Source organism: Pezoporus occidentalis, unplaced genomic scaffold, assembly GCF_034315485.1.
Source record: "Pezoporus occidentalis ecotype Australia unplaced genomic scaffold, CSIRO_AGI_Poc_V1 ctg19, whole genome shotgun sequence".
Lineage (NCBI taxonomy): Eukaryota > Metazoa > Chordata > Aves > Psittaciformes > Psittacidae > Pezoporus > Pezoporus occidentalis.
In genome coordinates this window covers 11696682-11710169 of record NW_026913748.1, presented here as the reverse complement: position 1 = coordinate 11710169, position 13488 = coordinate 11696682, and the positions used below count along the sequence as shown (strand labels likewise).

The 13488-nt window shown below is 39.7% G+C and overlaps 1 protein-coding gene across 3 annotated transcripts; it reads right to left on the bottom strand.

Moving 5' to 3' along the window:
* Positions 1–362: 362 nt before the first annotated feature.
* On the bottom strand, positions 363–13320 carry GOLT1B (golgi transport 1B). 3 transcript variants are annotated; one of them, XM_062616794.1, is made up of 6 exons: positions 13078–13320; positions 8549–8640; positions 6634–6812; positions 4362–4443; positions 3344–3377; positions 363–2989 (listed from the first exon to the last, which is right to left on the bottom strand). In XM_062616794.1, the coding sequence occupies exons 1-5, from the start codon at positions 13100–13102 to the stop codon at positions 3369–3371; spliced, it is 387 nt and encodes a 128-aa protein (XP_062472778.1). In that variant the 5' UTR covers positions 13103–13320; the 3' UTR covers positions 363–2989; positions 3344–3368. The 3 variants fall into 3 exon arrangements, with proteins under 3 accessions (XP_062472778.1, XP_062472776.1, XP_062472777.1); XM_062616792.1 differs by lacking the exon at positions 3344–3377 and having other exon boundaries at positions 13078–13305; XM_062616793.1 differs by lacking the exons at positions 3344–3377; positions 13078–13320 and adding an exon at positions 12359–12380.
* Between the last annotated feature and the right edge of the window lie 168 nt (positions 13321–13488).

The window sequence follows — 13488 nt, the reverse complement described above, 5'->3', positions numbered from 1 at the left end:
CTATGTTCTAGACATACACCTTTTTTCTCCTGCAACTTTCAGTTCATATTTCCTCAGAAAGGAGAGTAGGTAATTTCACAAATAAACGATTTCCTGTGTAATTTACATATTTTTTGTATTGTGTTTGAAATTGGAACCTGGATAACTAGAGGGATGTTTACATGAAAGGCTTATTGTAAAAAAAAAAAAAATAAATCAGGAAACATTTCAATTTAAGATTAATCAAAGACACTATTTACTATGAAAGTCAGAGCAACATAAGGTAGTCAAGCAGTAACAGCATGCACTCCCTATCCTTTGGAAAGGAAAACTTGTCAAAATACTTTCTTAAAACATGCACATAGAGACACAAATAAAAATGATAAAAAAGGTACCCATTTATTCAAGGTATGACAAGGATATTTACAGTATTCATTTGCTCAGAGTAAGATCCATCTTATGATTTTTAAAGCAGCAATTATAAATTACATTAAAAGGGGAACGTTCCAAGCATGTTTCTGATAGAGATATTTTTACAATGACAGAAACACTTAAGGCTAAGTTGCTTTGACCCTTGCTGCCACCCACATTTATCTTGGCAAAACTGCCTCAAAGACAACGTTACCTTGAGAGATAAAGGCTGTGCTAAATTCAACATACAATTTTGTTCCCTCAGATGCTTTTCACAACAGTTCACATCTGACAAAAACTGACTTTTGTTTTAAAAGAATGAATTAAATATAAGCGAGATGAATTGCCTGCATCCCAGCATTTCAGAGGTCTAAAAGATCATAGACAGCAACACATTCATCACCTCTGAGAGATACCATCAGCTTTCTTGTTGATGAAGATACTTCAGCTTCCCAAGCAATTTGCTTTCAGTCAGAGCTCCATAGTCATGTGGTGCAATCCACCTTTCCCATCACATTACTTTTCAAAAGGCAAGAACAAAAAACTTTGGATAGCTGGCTTCTAACATTAAGTGATGAAGACTGCCTGCTTTAAACAGTACTTGATTCCCACAGTAGACTAGTGTTCTACCAAAGCAAACAAGAGGAACTTGCTAAACTGCTGTAGTTTTATTCTCTAGCCATTTTAACACACAACAGATCTACAGGAGCAGTTAAAATTGGTTTATCTCGTGAGGTAGGAGCCACAAGTCCTGTCTGTAAACTGTAACACACATGCCATCAGACAAATATAGATATTTTAAAAAATTATTGAAAAAGAAACCCACTGATTTTTCACGTTATTCATTTTAAGTATAATGGCATTTTTTCACTGAATCATTTTGTGCCTGTTTGAGAAGGAAGCAAATTAAACATTGGGAATGGTAGATTGTGGCTATTTATACTGTTGTCATTTAAACAGGTCTCACAGAAATAAACTTCATAGCAACTTCCAAAAAGGTCAGTGTATGAAGATTCTTCTTAAAAGTTATTTTGGAAAATATCAATTTTAACTGCATAATAAAGGTGTGGGGGGGAGGAGTGGAACAAAACCAAAATCACCTACAACTGAAAAAAAACCCCACCAAAACCCAGTCATTACACCTTTAAGGCTACATAGCTACTTGAAATACTACCACTGCATTTTGGTAATTCTCTTAGGATTACATTTAAGGGGAAAAAAAAGTTATACAGAAAAGAAACCCTCAAAGCCTGCACAAATACAATTTACCTAATGATCACATTTTGTTAGGTGAAGACACTACATAAACTAAATCTATTGAAAGTGCACAATGTTTAACATTCAAACGGAAGCAGAAATGCAGCCCTTGCATTTAGTAGGGGACATGTATTCCACGTTAGCTAAGAACCTCTGTCAGAGCAAAGTTGTTGCTGTGGCTGACAGAAGTCTTAAGTTATCTGAAGACAGCCCAAGCAACAAGTTACAAAACATACGAAGCTTGGCACTTGATCTTAGTTAGCCCCATTAGTTCAATCATTGCCCCAGAGACTCACATACACAGAAATTTTAAGTTTTCATTTTATTACTGTAAAAAATAAGTCAATTTGTGGTTCCAGAGTAAACAAAAAACCTTAGCTTCAAACTATTTAAAAACAAAGGTTCAATTTTTGATAAGATACATTTCACAGGGTTCATGTCAGCACCTTAACCAAACGCATTTTGTAAATTAAGCATATTTCACCAAGTTTTCATGTTAATGAGAAGGGCCTACATTCTCATCCAGATGCGCATGTAACAAGACTCGAGGAGAACAAACTGGGAGGAGTGCAAGTCAGTTTCCAGAGTTCCCAGTTGAGCTCTAAATGTTTGGAACCAACATTTAAGACTGAAGATTGACCTTCTGCATATCCCGAAATGGAAGGCAAATACAATCAACTTACACTTGGCTTTGAAACATTAAGATAATGTTTTATCTCAGCCACATATTTACAGAAATGTTTATAACAGAACCATGTAGGGCTTCCTTTTCTTTTTTTTGTCATAATACATTTAAAGTTCAACAGTCATCTGAACCTTCATGCAAAGACGCATCTCTTGTTACACAAGAAGTTTTCCGTTTGGTTTTTTTCTTTTGCACTCTGAGGATAGCAAGGAGAGGGTTGGGTATGTTTGGGTCACCCTTAAAAACATAGGCCTGTTTGCTCTACTGCACCTTCAAAATAAGAAGGCAAAGTACAGGCACCATTAATTCCACAAGGGTTCACTGCCTCTAGCATATTTTCCAAAACCAACAGAAAGAGTCTTGAACAGTGGTAACATGGGTTATTCCATGACTTTCACCTCTTCAGTTTACTTCCTGAACTCTGCAGTTATTTTCCTAGAAGCATACTTGCTGAGCTTCTTTTCTAATGTATATTGTTGACTATACATTTTAAATTAAACTGTTATGTAAAGAATGTAACACGCTTTTCCTTTGTACACAACTTTGTGCTGAGTATTCTTCAAAAGGATTTTATAAATAATACCGTAAATTTAGAATCAGTCTTCTGCCCTCTTGTCATTATACCATGTTGTTGCTTTCTCCAACTTTATCTACAAGCTGTAGAAAAGAAGACAAAAAGGTTTTAAGCTGCATGACATATGTGCAGTGAAGTTATTCCCAAATATTACTTGCTACTTACACAGTTAGTATGCAACTGAAAATGAGAGTCAAATAGTACTCACCAAGGTCTCATGACTTAAGTTTGTGAAAATTAAAAATCTTACATTGCAATTGTGTCTCTGCATGACATGTTTTTCTCATATAGACATTAACAGTGCAACATGAAGATGCAACAGAATGAAAAAGGAAATAGAAGAATGCAGATAACACTGCTAGCTTAATGATTAAAACAAAACAATACGGTATCAGCCACACATGCATTAGTAGACCAAGTAAGATATTTCAACTGACCATTACTGTGGGTTCTCTTCTGAGCCTACGTAGGCTTTGAATAAAACATTAACAATTATCTTTTAAAAACAAGATTTAACCCCATTATGATCAAATTAAATATGACTAAGTAAGATCAATTGACAAATGAAACATTCAATTGATCATGAATTATGAGCCAGAACTTGGCCTAACTGTAAGACTGGAACAGATGATCTTGAACACTAGTTTTTAAAAAAACAGTTGGTACACATCTAAGTTACACCCTCCCTTAAATTTTTAGTAGTAGCTATTAAAACTATTGCATTCAAAACTAGGGTTAAAAATGCTTGTGTTAAAACACATACTTAAATTAGCACAGTAAAAGTAGTTGACTGAAACATCCTAGATTACCATATTTCTGCTACCTCTTAATTTTCTTCAGATCCCTGGCTATTTGGATAAGAAAATGTACAACTGCATTTGAAAAAATATAAATCTTAGTAAATAGCAAGACAGAGTCTGGTGCAGTGGGTCTTAATAAATATACCTGATGAATGATTATGCATCATGAGTTTCTAGATTCACCACACAAGCTACAACTTAACATTGACCTACACAGTTTGCTTTTACAGGCCACTTTTCATGAACATATCCAAATACCATCTGAAGAAAAACAGTGGTCTCCTTGTCATACAGCTAGGAGAAGCAGCACAGAATAGTGGTATGGTTCACCTGTCTGGTCTTCTAAGGCCAACAGTGAAGCAGGAAGCAGAACCCCATCACTCTGAATCCCAGTCCAGGGCTCTTCCCACTTCACAGTGCCTAAGTAGGGGCAGCTTCTCCAAAGGTGTCCTTTTGTTCCTTTTACATCTATAAGTCTCCTACTGGGAATGAATGCAGTCTGTATTGTGCAAGAACTAGTAGGGGAATACACTCAAAGTCACTGCTCTAAAGTTATGTTTGCTTCATTTCCAATGCATTTCTATTATCGCGTTAACAATGGAATAAAAAAGAACAGTACAAGCTTCAAATTTTGCATGAAGTACCAAACACTTACCGAACTTATACCAGGTAAATTCAAGAGATAGCCAAGAACTGGAACTCTTCTAATAAAGCCGACCACCACAGGAAAGAACCCCCTTTAGGTAAGATATCAGAAGGTTGTATTAGTTTTTATAATTAAACTATTCTTATATTGCTGTAAAGTGAAGAAATAAGAGATGTTTTTAAACCAAGATTACATAAAATCTTGCAGCTTGTTAGCAGCACATTAATTGTACCAAATACATCAACATACATTCAGCAGAGAAAGGAGAAAACCAGGAAACAACCACCTTATTTTTAAATGGACTTATTTCTTCATAGCTGGCAACTCTCAATCAGCTCTTCAAAATGGAAAGAAAAAAAAAAAACCCAACTGAAGAAAGAATACCCAATTTAGTCAACAGAACTCATACTCCCAACTCATTTCTCAAAATTACCATACATATTTAGAGACAGCTTCTTTTCACATTATAAGAAATATATTCTTGCAATACTCAATGTAAAAACAATTGAAGCTAATTATGAATAATTCCCTTTGATACTATATATGGTACTCTTTACATTAACTAAAGAAAATTAAACATGACAGCTGCATATTACTTATTTCACAGATCATGTAAAGTCAGAGAATTGAATCACAAGGCGGTGTGTTGCCTAGCACAGTTGCTATGGTGTAGCCCCCTGCACTGTCCACTTGGTCTGTGCAGCAGGAAAACAAGTTTTCTGTGGCAATACCTCAGCTGTTTGCAGTCAATCACAGCAATTCAGCTGGTGGTGGCATTCTGAGCTCTCTCTTGTTCAGCTATACATTCCCTGCATAGAATAAGTATTAATGTGTAATGAGATTTCAGCCACAATGAAACAGTGAAGTTTCACAAGTCATCATCCTCTTCACTGCACTGGCTAAGAATGCTTTGCTGGGTAATATCAATGCCAATAAATTTTTTTCCTGGAGATTTTGTTTTTCTTTTTTTTTTAGAGACTACATCATTTCAGAGGTCCAGTAAATTGTGATGCAGGGCACACAAACCACTTGTAACAGATTAAAACAACTGCTGTAGCAAAAAATAAGGAAAAATCAGTATAGGAAGGATAGTATTGTTAGCCATAACCTTGGATGCCTGTAATCTGAACAAGGGCCCAAAAGCAGCTCAGAGTACCTTGACATGCTTGTGAGGTGGGCTGATGCCAACCTCATGAAGTTTAACCACGCCAAGTGCAAGGTCCTACACCTGGGTTGGAGCAATCCCAGGCACAGCTACAGGTTGGGCAGAGAAGAGATTCAGAGCAGTCCTGAAGAGAAGGACTTGGGGGTGTCGGCTGATGAGAAAATGAACATGAGCCGGCTTCAATGTGCACTTACAGCCCAGAAAGCCAATCATATCCTGGGCTGCATCAAAAGGAGCATGACCATCAGGTCAAAGGAGGTGATCCTGCCCCTCTACTCTGCTCTTGTGAGACCTCACTTGGAGTATTGTGTGCAGTTCTGGTGTCCTCAACATAAAAAGGACATAGAACTGTTGGAACAAGTCCAGAGAAGGGCCACGAGGATGATCAGGGGACTGGAGCACCTCCCATATGAAGACAGGCTGAGGAAGTTGGGGTTGTTGAGCCTGGAGAAGAGAAGGCTGCGTGGAGACCTCATAGCAGCCTTCCAGTATCTGAAGGGAGCCTATAGGGATGCTGGGAAGGGACTCTTCATTAGGGACTGTAGTGACAGGACAAGGGGTAACAGGTTCAAACTTAAACAGGGGAAGTTTAGATTGGATATAAGGAGGAAATTCTTTCCTGTAAGGGTGGTGAGGCACTGGAATGGGTTGCCCAGGGAGGTTGTGAATGCTCCATCCGTGGCAGTGTTCAAGACCAGGTTGGACGAGGCCTTGGGTGATATAGTTTAGCGTAAGGTGTCCCTGCCCACGGCAGGGGGGTTGGAACTAGATGATCTTAGGGTCCTTTCCAACTCTAATTATTCTATGATTCTATAATAGCCTTCTCTAGTGAATGCAACCTGAGCATGTGAAAGAAAGTATGGCAAAAGACTAAACCTCTGATGGTAAACTTGTGGCTTAAAGATTAGAAGGGAGAGATACTCTAGATTTAAACCAGAGTAAATTATTAATTGTGTGTGTCTCACTTCAGTCAGATGCATCCTTCAGAAAAACCAAACAAAACCAAACCCAAACAACAACAAAACCCCAACAAACAACAACATAAAAAACACTGCAATCCTGTCATATATTTATTCCTAGATACACCAATACAGAAAAGTATTCTGAAAATCTTACCTGAATAACAGGAAGAACCCATAAATTTCAAGGATCATTCCTATTAAAGGCCAACCAATGAGAACTATGAGCACACCACCAAGGAAAAAACCTGTTGCTTTCATTTTGTGTTTTTGAAAGAAGAATCTAAATGTTCTTTCTAAACCAATAACAAAAGATAAGCCAGCCACAAACAAAACCTAGAAAAGAAAAAAAAAAAGCTAATTATATTCCTAAGTTTAGGATGTACACATATATACAAAAAATAATTCTTCAAAATCAATTGCATTTCTTGCACAACTTGTCTTAATACCAAGAGACGCTCAAGAAGAATTTACTATTAATCTTCTTTTGTCAAGTCAGTCTTAAAGCTAACATTCAGAACTCTTCTCTCAGCTGCTCAAAAAGGAAAAGAGTCTACTTTTGTGGTCTCCGAGAAATACAGTCATGTCAAAAGACCTGGTGACAACAGTTCTATCTGTCCTACAATACAAGTACAATCATTATCCGCAAGCAGTGCTGAAGTTTAGCACCGCTGACAGCAAAGGTTCATAAAGACTGAGAACAGACATGCTACAGAAGCATCTCTGTTCTGTCACAAAAGACACTGTCAACATCTTGTACTAATCTACCAAACAGTGAAAAGCCAAAAAATGAAAACTGAGGGGCATTATCAGTTACCTTTATTTTTTTTTCCTCTTGTATACTGTTTACGAGTTCCAGTACATTCTGAACACTTCCACTAATCCCAACTAGTTAGAGCTACTTTTAGTGTCTTTTATCAGCAGCACTTGCAATTATTTCAGTTGCAAGCATACACCTAGGTAACATTTTCGGTGAGATTTTACTTGATATTATGGATAAACTGTAAATTTTAGATGTTATTTAATAAACCACTTTCTTACCACCTCTTCCTCTTTCTGATAAGTATATTGCTTTTTAAGTATCTGGTAAGGATATGGTAAGTTTTCTTGCATAATCTGTCATAACCTGTCATTGTCTATTCCTACCTATGTTTTCATCATTTTTCCTAAACAGCATCTTGTATTTCCACCTTATGTTAGGAAAAGGAAAAATAAGCTATATTTTTTACTCTTCCACTATATGCTTTATTGACAGTTCAGAATAATCCTTCAACTAATGTACTCAAATTCAAATACACATTTTTTTTAATCTTCCTTCAGGGAATCTCAGTATTTGATTATGCTGCTACAGAATTAAACTGACTAATTTTGACCACAGACTAAGGCATCAGAAAAAGAGGATGCAAACCTCTACCAGGCTGTGCTCTTGGCTGGTTGGTGAAGCTGAAAACAGCAGAGGCACAGAGATTATCACATTCCGAAAAATATACTGTCATTTTCTATTTGCTTTGGATTGGGAATTTTGTGCACCAGAACTAGGATTTATTTTCTAGGCTTAAGTGAAAATTTTGATTTGGTAAAAATGAAAGATATTAAATGAAGGGTGACTGGTTCTTCTAAATCCAAATTATCAGCAAGTCATACTCCTTTCTTTCGCCGTAAAGCACAATAAAGCTAAATTTGCTGCCATATACAGAATACTACTCTTACCCAAATATATTCATAAGTTTGACAGTTACCTTACAAGATCACAAAAAAGAAACCATTAGTAATCACAGCCAATCTAAAAGTCATATTTGCAGCAGCATAACAACTGTGGAAGAAGCTGCTTCTTGTCTGACCAATATACTACGCGCCTGACCTGGAGGTATGACATTTAAATTCATGTGAACTGTTCTAACTTTAATCAGGAAAAATGATTCACTCTTATCACTGAGCATAACTCTTCCTTTATACCAAATTGCCACAGTATTTTTTGTGATCCAGTTTCAAATTGACAAAATGTCTTTTTAACATATCATATACTTTATCCTAAGCAGTGCAAAATCTAAAACTAAACAGAAGGCACTTACATTTCCAATAGCCAAAAGAGCTTTGTCAAAGAAGAGTATCATTCCAAAGAAAAGGAAAAACACTCCAAAGCCTGTTAGTCCCATTCCAATCTCTGAAAAAGGAACAGATTTAGGTGTATAACAAAACACAGTACCAGGAAAAACTCACGCATAAAAATGGTGAAAACCTTACACCATTCACTCTACAGACATTTTAAGTTTATAGAAAAACTCAACCTATTTTATGACCACCTAAAACGTTCCAGAATGTACAAATATAGTAAGTCTTGTAGACACCAATTACTTCAATATCAGAAAGACCTTTGGAAGCTGCTTATCAAAAAAGGATGTATTTGCCACTACACACTGAATCAAATGCTACCAAAAAAGCATGCGCGCATATATACACACACATAAAGACATCCCTTTTGCTTTACTGCTGGTCTGAAGGAAAGAATTGTTTCATGAACAGATAATGAAACTTTGCTTTCCATTTGCAACTCTTATCCCATTACTTTTACCACAGTAACATATGTACCCCAGTCCTTTCCATCCTCCTGAGATCTCACATTCCACCTCCCACAATCTTGCATAGAAGTCCTACAGCCCCCAACTTCTGGCTTGAACACAACTCAGATTAATGCTGTAGGCTGTTTCCAAGTTACACCTGCAAAATAATAAAATACTAGCCTGGCTCTGCAGCCAGTTGAGAGTTTTCACAAAACTCGTAGACATGAGCACCTTTGAATTCTGCCTGTCTGTAAAGGTTGCTCCAGAAACACTGGGAGGGCAAAGTAGGATGGAAGGCTTGTCTAAGAAACTGGGCTAAAAAACATCAAGCTATGATTAAAACTACCATTTGACATTAGCCTCTAAAGGTATCTTGAAGATCATACTTAAATATATATCTTACTTTTAAAATTAAACCTCTAAGGCCTTTGACTTTCACAAAGACTGTATGGGAGTGAAGTTAACCGGAACAACAGCAACAACAGCAACATGGCTACAACAGCCTTTGCATTTATACATGCACTTACATTACTACCCCAGTCATCAGAGAATTTAGAAACCTGTAAGACACAAAATCAGCCATAATACTACAGGCAGCTTGCTAGCCCAGTTTGTCTGTGCATATATATCTTTTGCAGATTCCAGTAGTTTTGTATAGCCTAGCCTGAACCAAACAAAAAACCCCACTCACACTATCACAGCCTTCACTGCTACTGTCTGCAAGATCTTTCAAATGTATTTTGAAAGATTGTACTTTCAAATGTATTTTGGTTGCACTTTTGATCGCAATTTAGACCTAGCTGATCATTCACTGTTGCTTGAAGAGCTCAGGAGTATCATTCTGCCTGTTTCAGAACTTCCCTTTAGTTACGGCAAAAAATTTTCAAAACAGCTCAAAGAAATTTGTTACAGCACCATTCAAGTTCCCTAACTTCTGTAAGGGCTCATCTTTCACCAAGGCTGCAGACAACACAGTATTAAATCTGTAGTTCTACAGTACTGTCTGCCACTTTAAGCTTTTGCTATGAGCATTTTAACCACCCAGAATTAGAAATACTGAGTAACCTGCCACAGTTGATTTACTACAGACACTCTCAATACTTATTTACAAAGAAAAATGGAATTGCAAATTGTATTTTCAATGAATCTGCTGACTGAAGGCAAGATAGCAATTGCAGCCTGCCCTTTTCTCTAGTACTCTTTACTTCAGAAGAGCAGAAACAATCTGTATTCTGGGAGGAAAACACTTGGAGGCAGAACTCCAAGGGAATTACCAGCCGCCAATAAGATAAATATACGGTCATAGGAAGTGAGTATTCATTCCCTCAGCAGACATGTCACAAAGTAGGCATCTAGCAAGAAGGCAGAGGCCAACTACCAACAGCTGCTGCAATTACTGCTCTGACACTTCTCCTGTATTCACTTGAAACATGTTTGCAATCACCTACTGCTACAACAGATTCAGTTTCAAGTACTGCTGAAAAACGAAGTGGTCCAGGACAATTATTCCCAATCTCTCAATAGATGGTATATGGGTTTATATCAGAATTTGGAAATATATTTGACTAGCATTCTTAAAGGCGGGGGGAAGCACTGACATATCAGACCTAATCTTTGCAACAATGAACTAGGAATTTTTATAAGCATGAACCATTTATAAATGCTTTTTCCAGCACCAGAAGAGCCTTCCTGTATTACTCAAATACAACATTTCAATGCCTAGAAATGCAGAAACACATACTGCCCACATGACTTTTGATCTGGATTGTTTAAAAGTGATTTTGATGTACTGAGAGGAGAGAGCAATGCTGTCTGAACCTTTCTGCAGAAACCCTGTAATCTCTGCAAGCTTATGGCAGCACTGTACCAAAACAGTTTAGTAAATAGTAAGGCTTAAAATGAAGACACATTGCTTGTGAAAGTTCAGGGAAGACAATGCACATCCTTTATCTCTTGTGTACAAAATAATGGGATTGTGCACTATGGGCTCTTAGAAGAAAAACATTAAAGCAGTTTATAGGCTATATGAAGTTCCCATTTTTAATTATTATTTTTCTAGCTGTACTTTTTAGTTTTCCCCAAATTATTTTTTCAATACTAAGTGCATTCTTTTGCAATTACTGGTGATTTATACACCATTCCATGAATCACTTAAGAAGTTCTAGACTACAAATGCAAATTTAACTTTTCAAGTATCATCTAACAGTGGTCCTCTTCAGGTATTAATCACACTACCACACAAGTGACTAGCTCCACACAAGTGGCTAGCTCCAATTTTTTCTAAACAGCAGCAACTTTAAAAATACCTAGTGAAATATCTGTAGAATTTGGGAAAAACAGTAGAAAACCCAAACACTAAAACACCCTAAATTCTGCAGTATTTTACTTCCTGCTCTTGGCTCTGCCAGTTAAAACCAACACTCACCACTGGAGTTAGCTGAAGGTCTCAAATGAGGAATTTTTCTCCCCCAGAATACTCTGGGCAAGAGAACAGGGGAATGGGCAAAAGCAAAGCCCACAAGGGTTTAATCAATCAGAAATCTAAAAATAAACCCCAAGGGTTAGTACCCATCCCATTAACAGAGCAAAGAACCTCATTTTCTCAAGAAATCACTGACCTTGAATACTGCTAGCTATCCTGCTTTTCTGCCTATCTTCATCCTTGGCCTTGAATGGCTCTCCAACACCTCCATTCCCACTTTCCTACCATCCAGTTAAACTTACTTCTTTTAATTTTCATTAAAAAGCTTTCATTAAAAGTCTTTTGCACTTACCCTCCTTCATAACCGATACTATGGTGCTTATCAAGCAGATTCAACTCCTTTCATGGCAACTGTGCCAAAAATGCACCATATGCAAGATGTTAATTTAAATCAAAGGCCAAACATTCTTCTTTAACTTGCAGTTTAAGCTCTTGGGAACCTCTTCACTTTGATTTATTTGTAATCCCTTTCAGTATCTCTATTAGCAAAACAACAGTTACATACAATTACTTCTTCAAAGCCAGGGTGGACAAGGCTTTGAGCAACCTGGTCTAATGGAAGGTGTCTCTGCCCGTGGCAGGGGGACTGGGAACTAGATGGTCTTTAAGGGCTCTTCCAAGTCAAATCACTTTATGATTCTGATTCTTTCTTGCACTTCATACTGAGTATCTTTTCTTCACTTTCAACCCCCCTCTGTCACCTTCCAACATCCAGCATTATAACAGGAAGGCAAGAGGAACACAATCAAGCCAGAAACATACAATTAAGTGATTCAAAGCCACCAATGTCCACACGGAGGCATAGTAGAAGATTTCAGCTAACTGCTACTTTTGCTTACCGTTCATCTTTCATTCATTCTTGCCATCCTCACACCATAGCATCCCTTCCAGCACCCAGGAGCTCGCAGCCCAAGACAAATGCCAGCAGTGGCGGCGCTGATGCTGCTGCTCTCCTAAGGATGGTGCAGCCGGTTCCGCAGGGGGCTTCGCTGTACCCCTCTATCCTGTTTTACCCACGACTCACGGTACCGCTGCTAGCCCCAAGGCCGGCACCAGCGCGGGTTTTGACAGCCCTCACAAAGCAGCGGTACCGACAAGGGCAGTCAGGTAAGCCCCGCCTGCACCCTCAGGTTTGCAAACCTGCACTCAGGTTTGCTTGTTTCCAACCGGTGCTCATCGGGGACCACCGCGGGGTGACAAACGAGCGTACCGACGGCCCTCCATCACCTGCACAGGCCGGACACCGCCTCAGTGACTCCCCTCCCAGAGCCGCGCCCAGCCCGTACCCCGAGCGGGCGTGAGCCGAGGAAGAACCGCGTTTCGCCACCCGGCCCGGGCCGGCGCCCTCAGCCCCAGGCACTCCAACGGCTGCAACCGACGCGCCGCGGAGGCGCGAACCACAAGTGAGGGCCCGGTAGGCTCTGGGAGCGCCCGCCCCAAGATGCGCGGCCACCTCCACAGCCCCCACCTCCCCGCTCCGGGACACAGCAGCTCCTAGCCCCACAGTGGGCAACCCGCCTCCCGCCGCGGGCTACCGATAGTGAGGTACGGCGCTTACTCTGGGTGTCCGAGAGGGAAATCATAGCGGCGGCAGGACTGCTGGCGGGGCACAGAAGCGGCGACGGCCACGTCTTCCGGAAACACGCAGCCCCCTTCTCCTCGCCGCCGGCTGAAAGGGGGCCGCCGATTGGAGGAGCCGGCACCAATCAGTACCCGCGTTGTTCGAGCGGCATGCCGTCGCTATGCCCGCCTCTCTGCTCTCATTACCTCTGACGGAAGCCTCGCAGCGCCGGCGCGGATTGGGGGAGAGGGGATGCACGTGGCCACCCTTGCGCCAGCACCCTCCTGGCGATTGGCTAGAGGGAAGCCGGCAGTGGAAGAAGCGGAAGCGGGTATGGTCTGCGAGCGAGCGAGCGAGCGGGCGGTACAGGTGCGAATGGGGAGCAGCCGCGGTGCTGGGAGCCGCGGG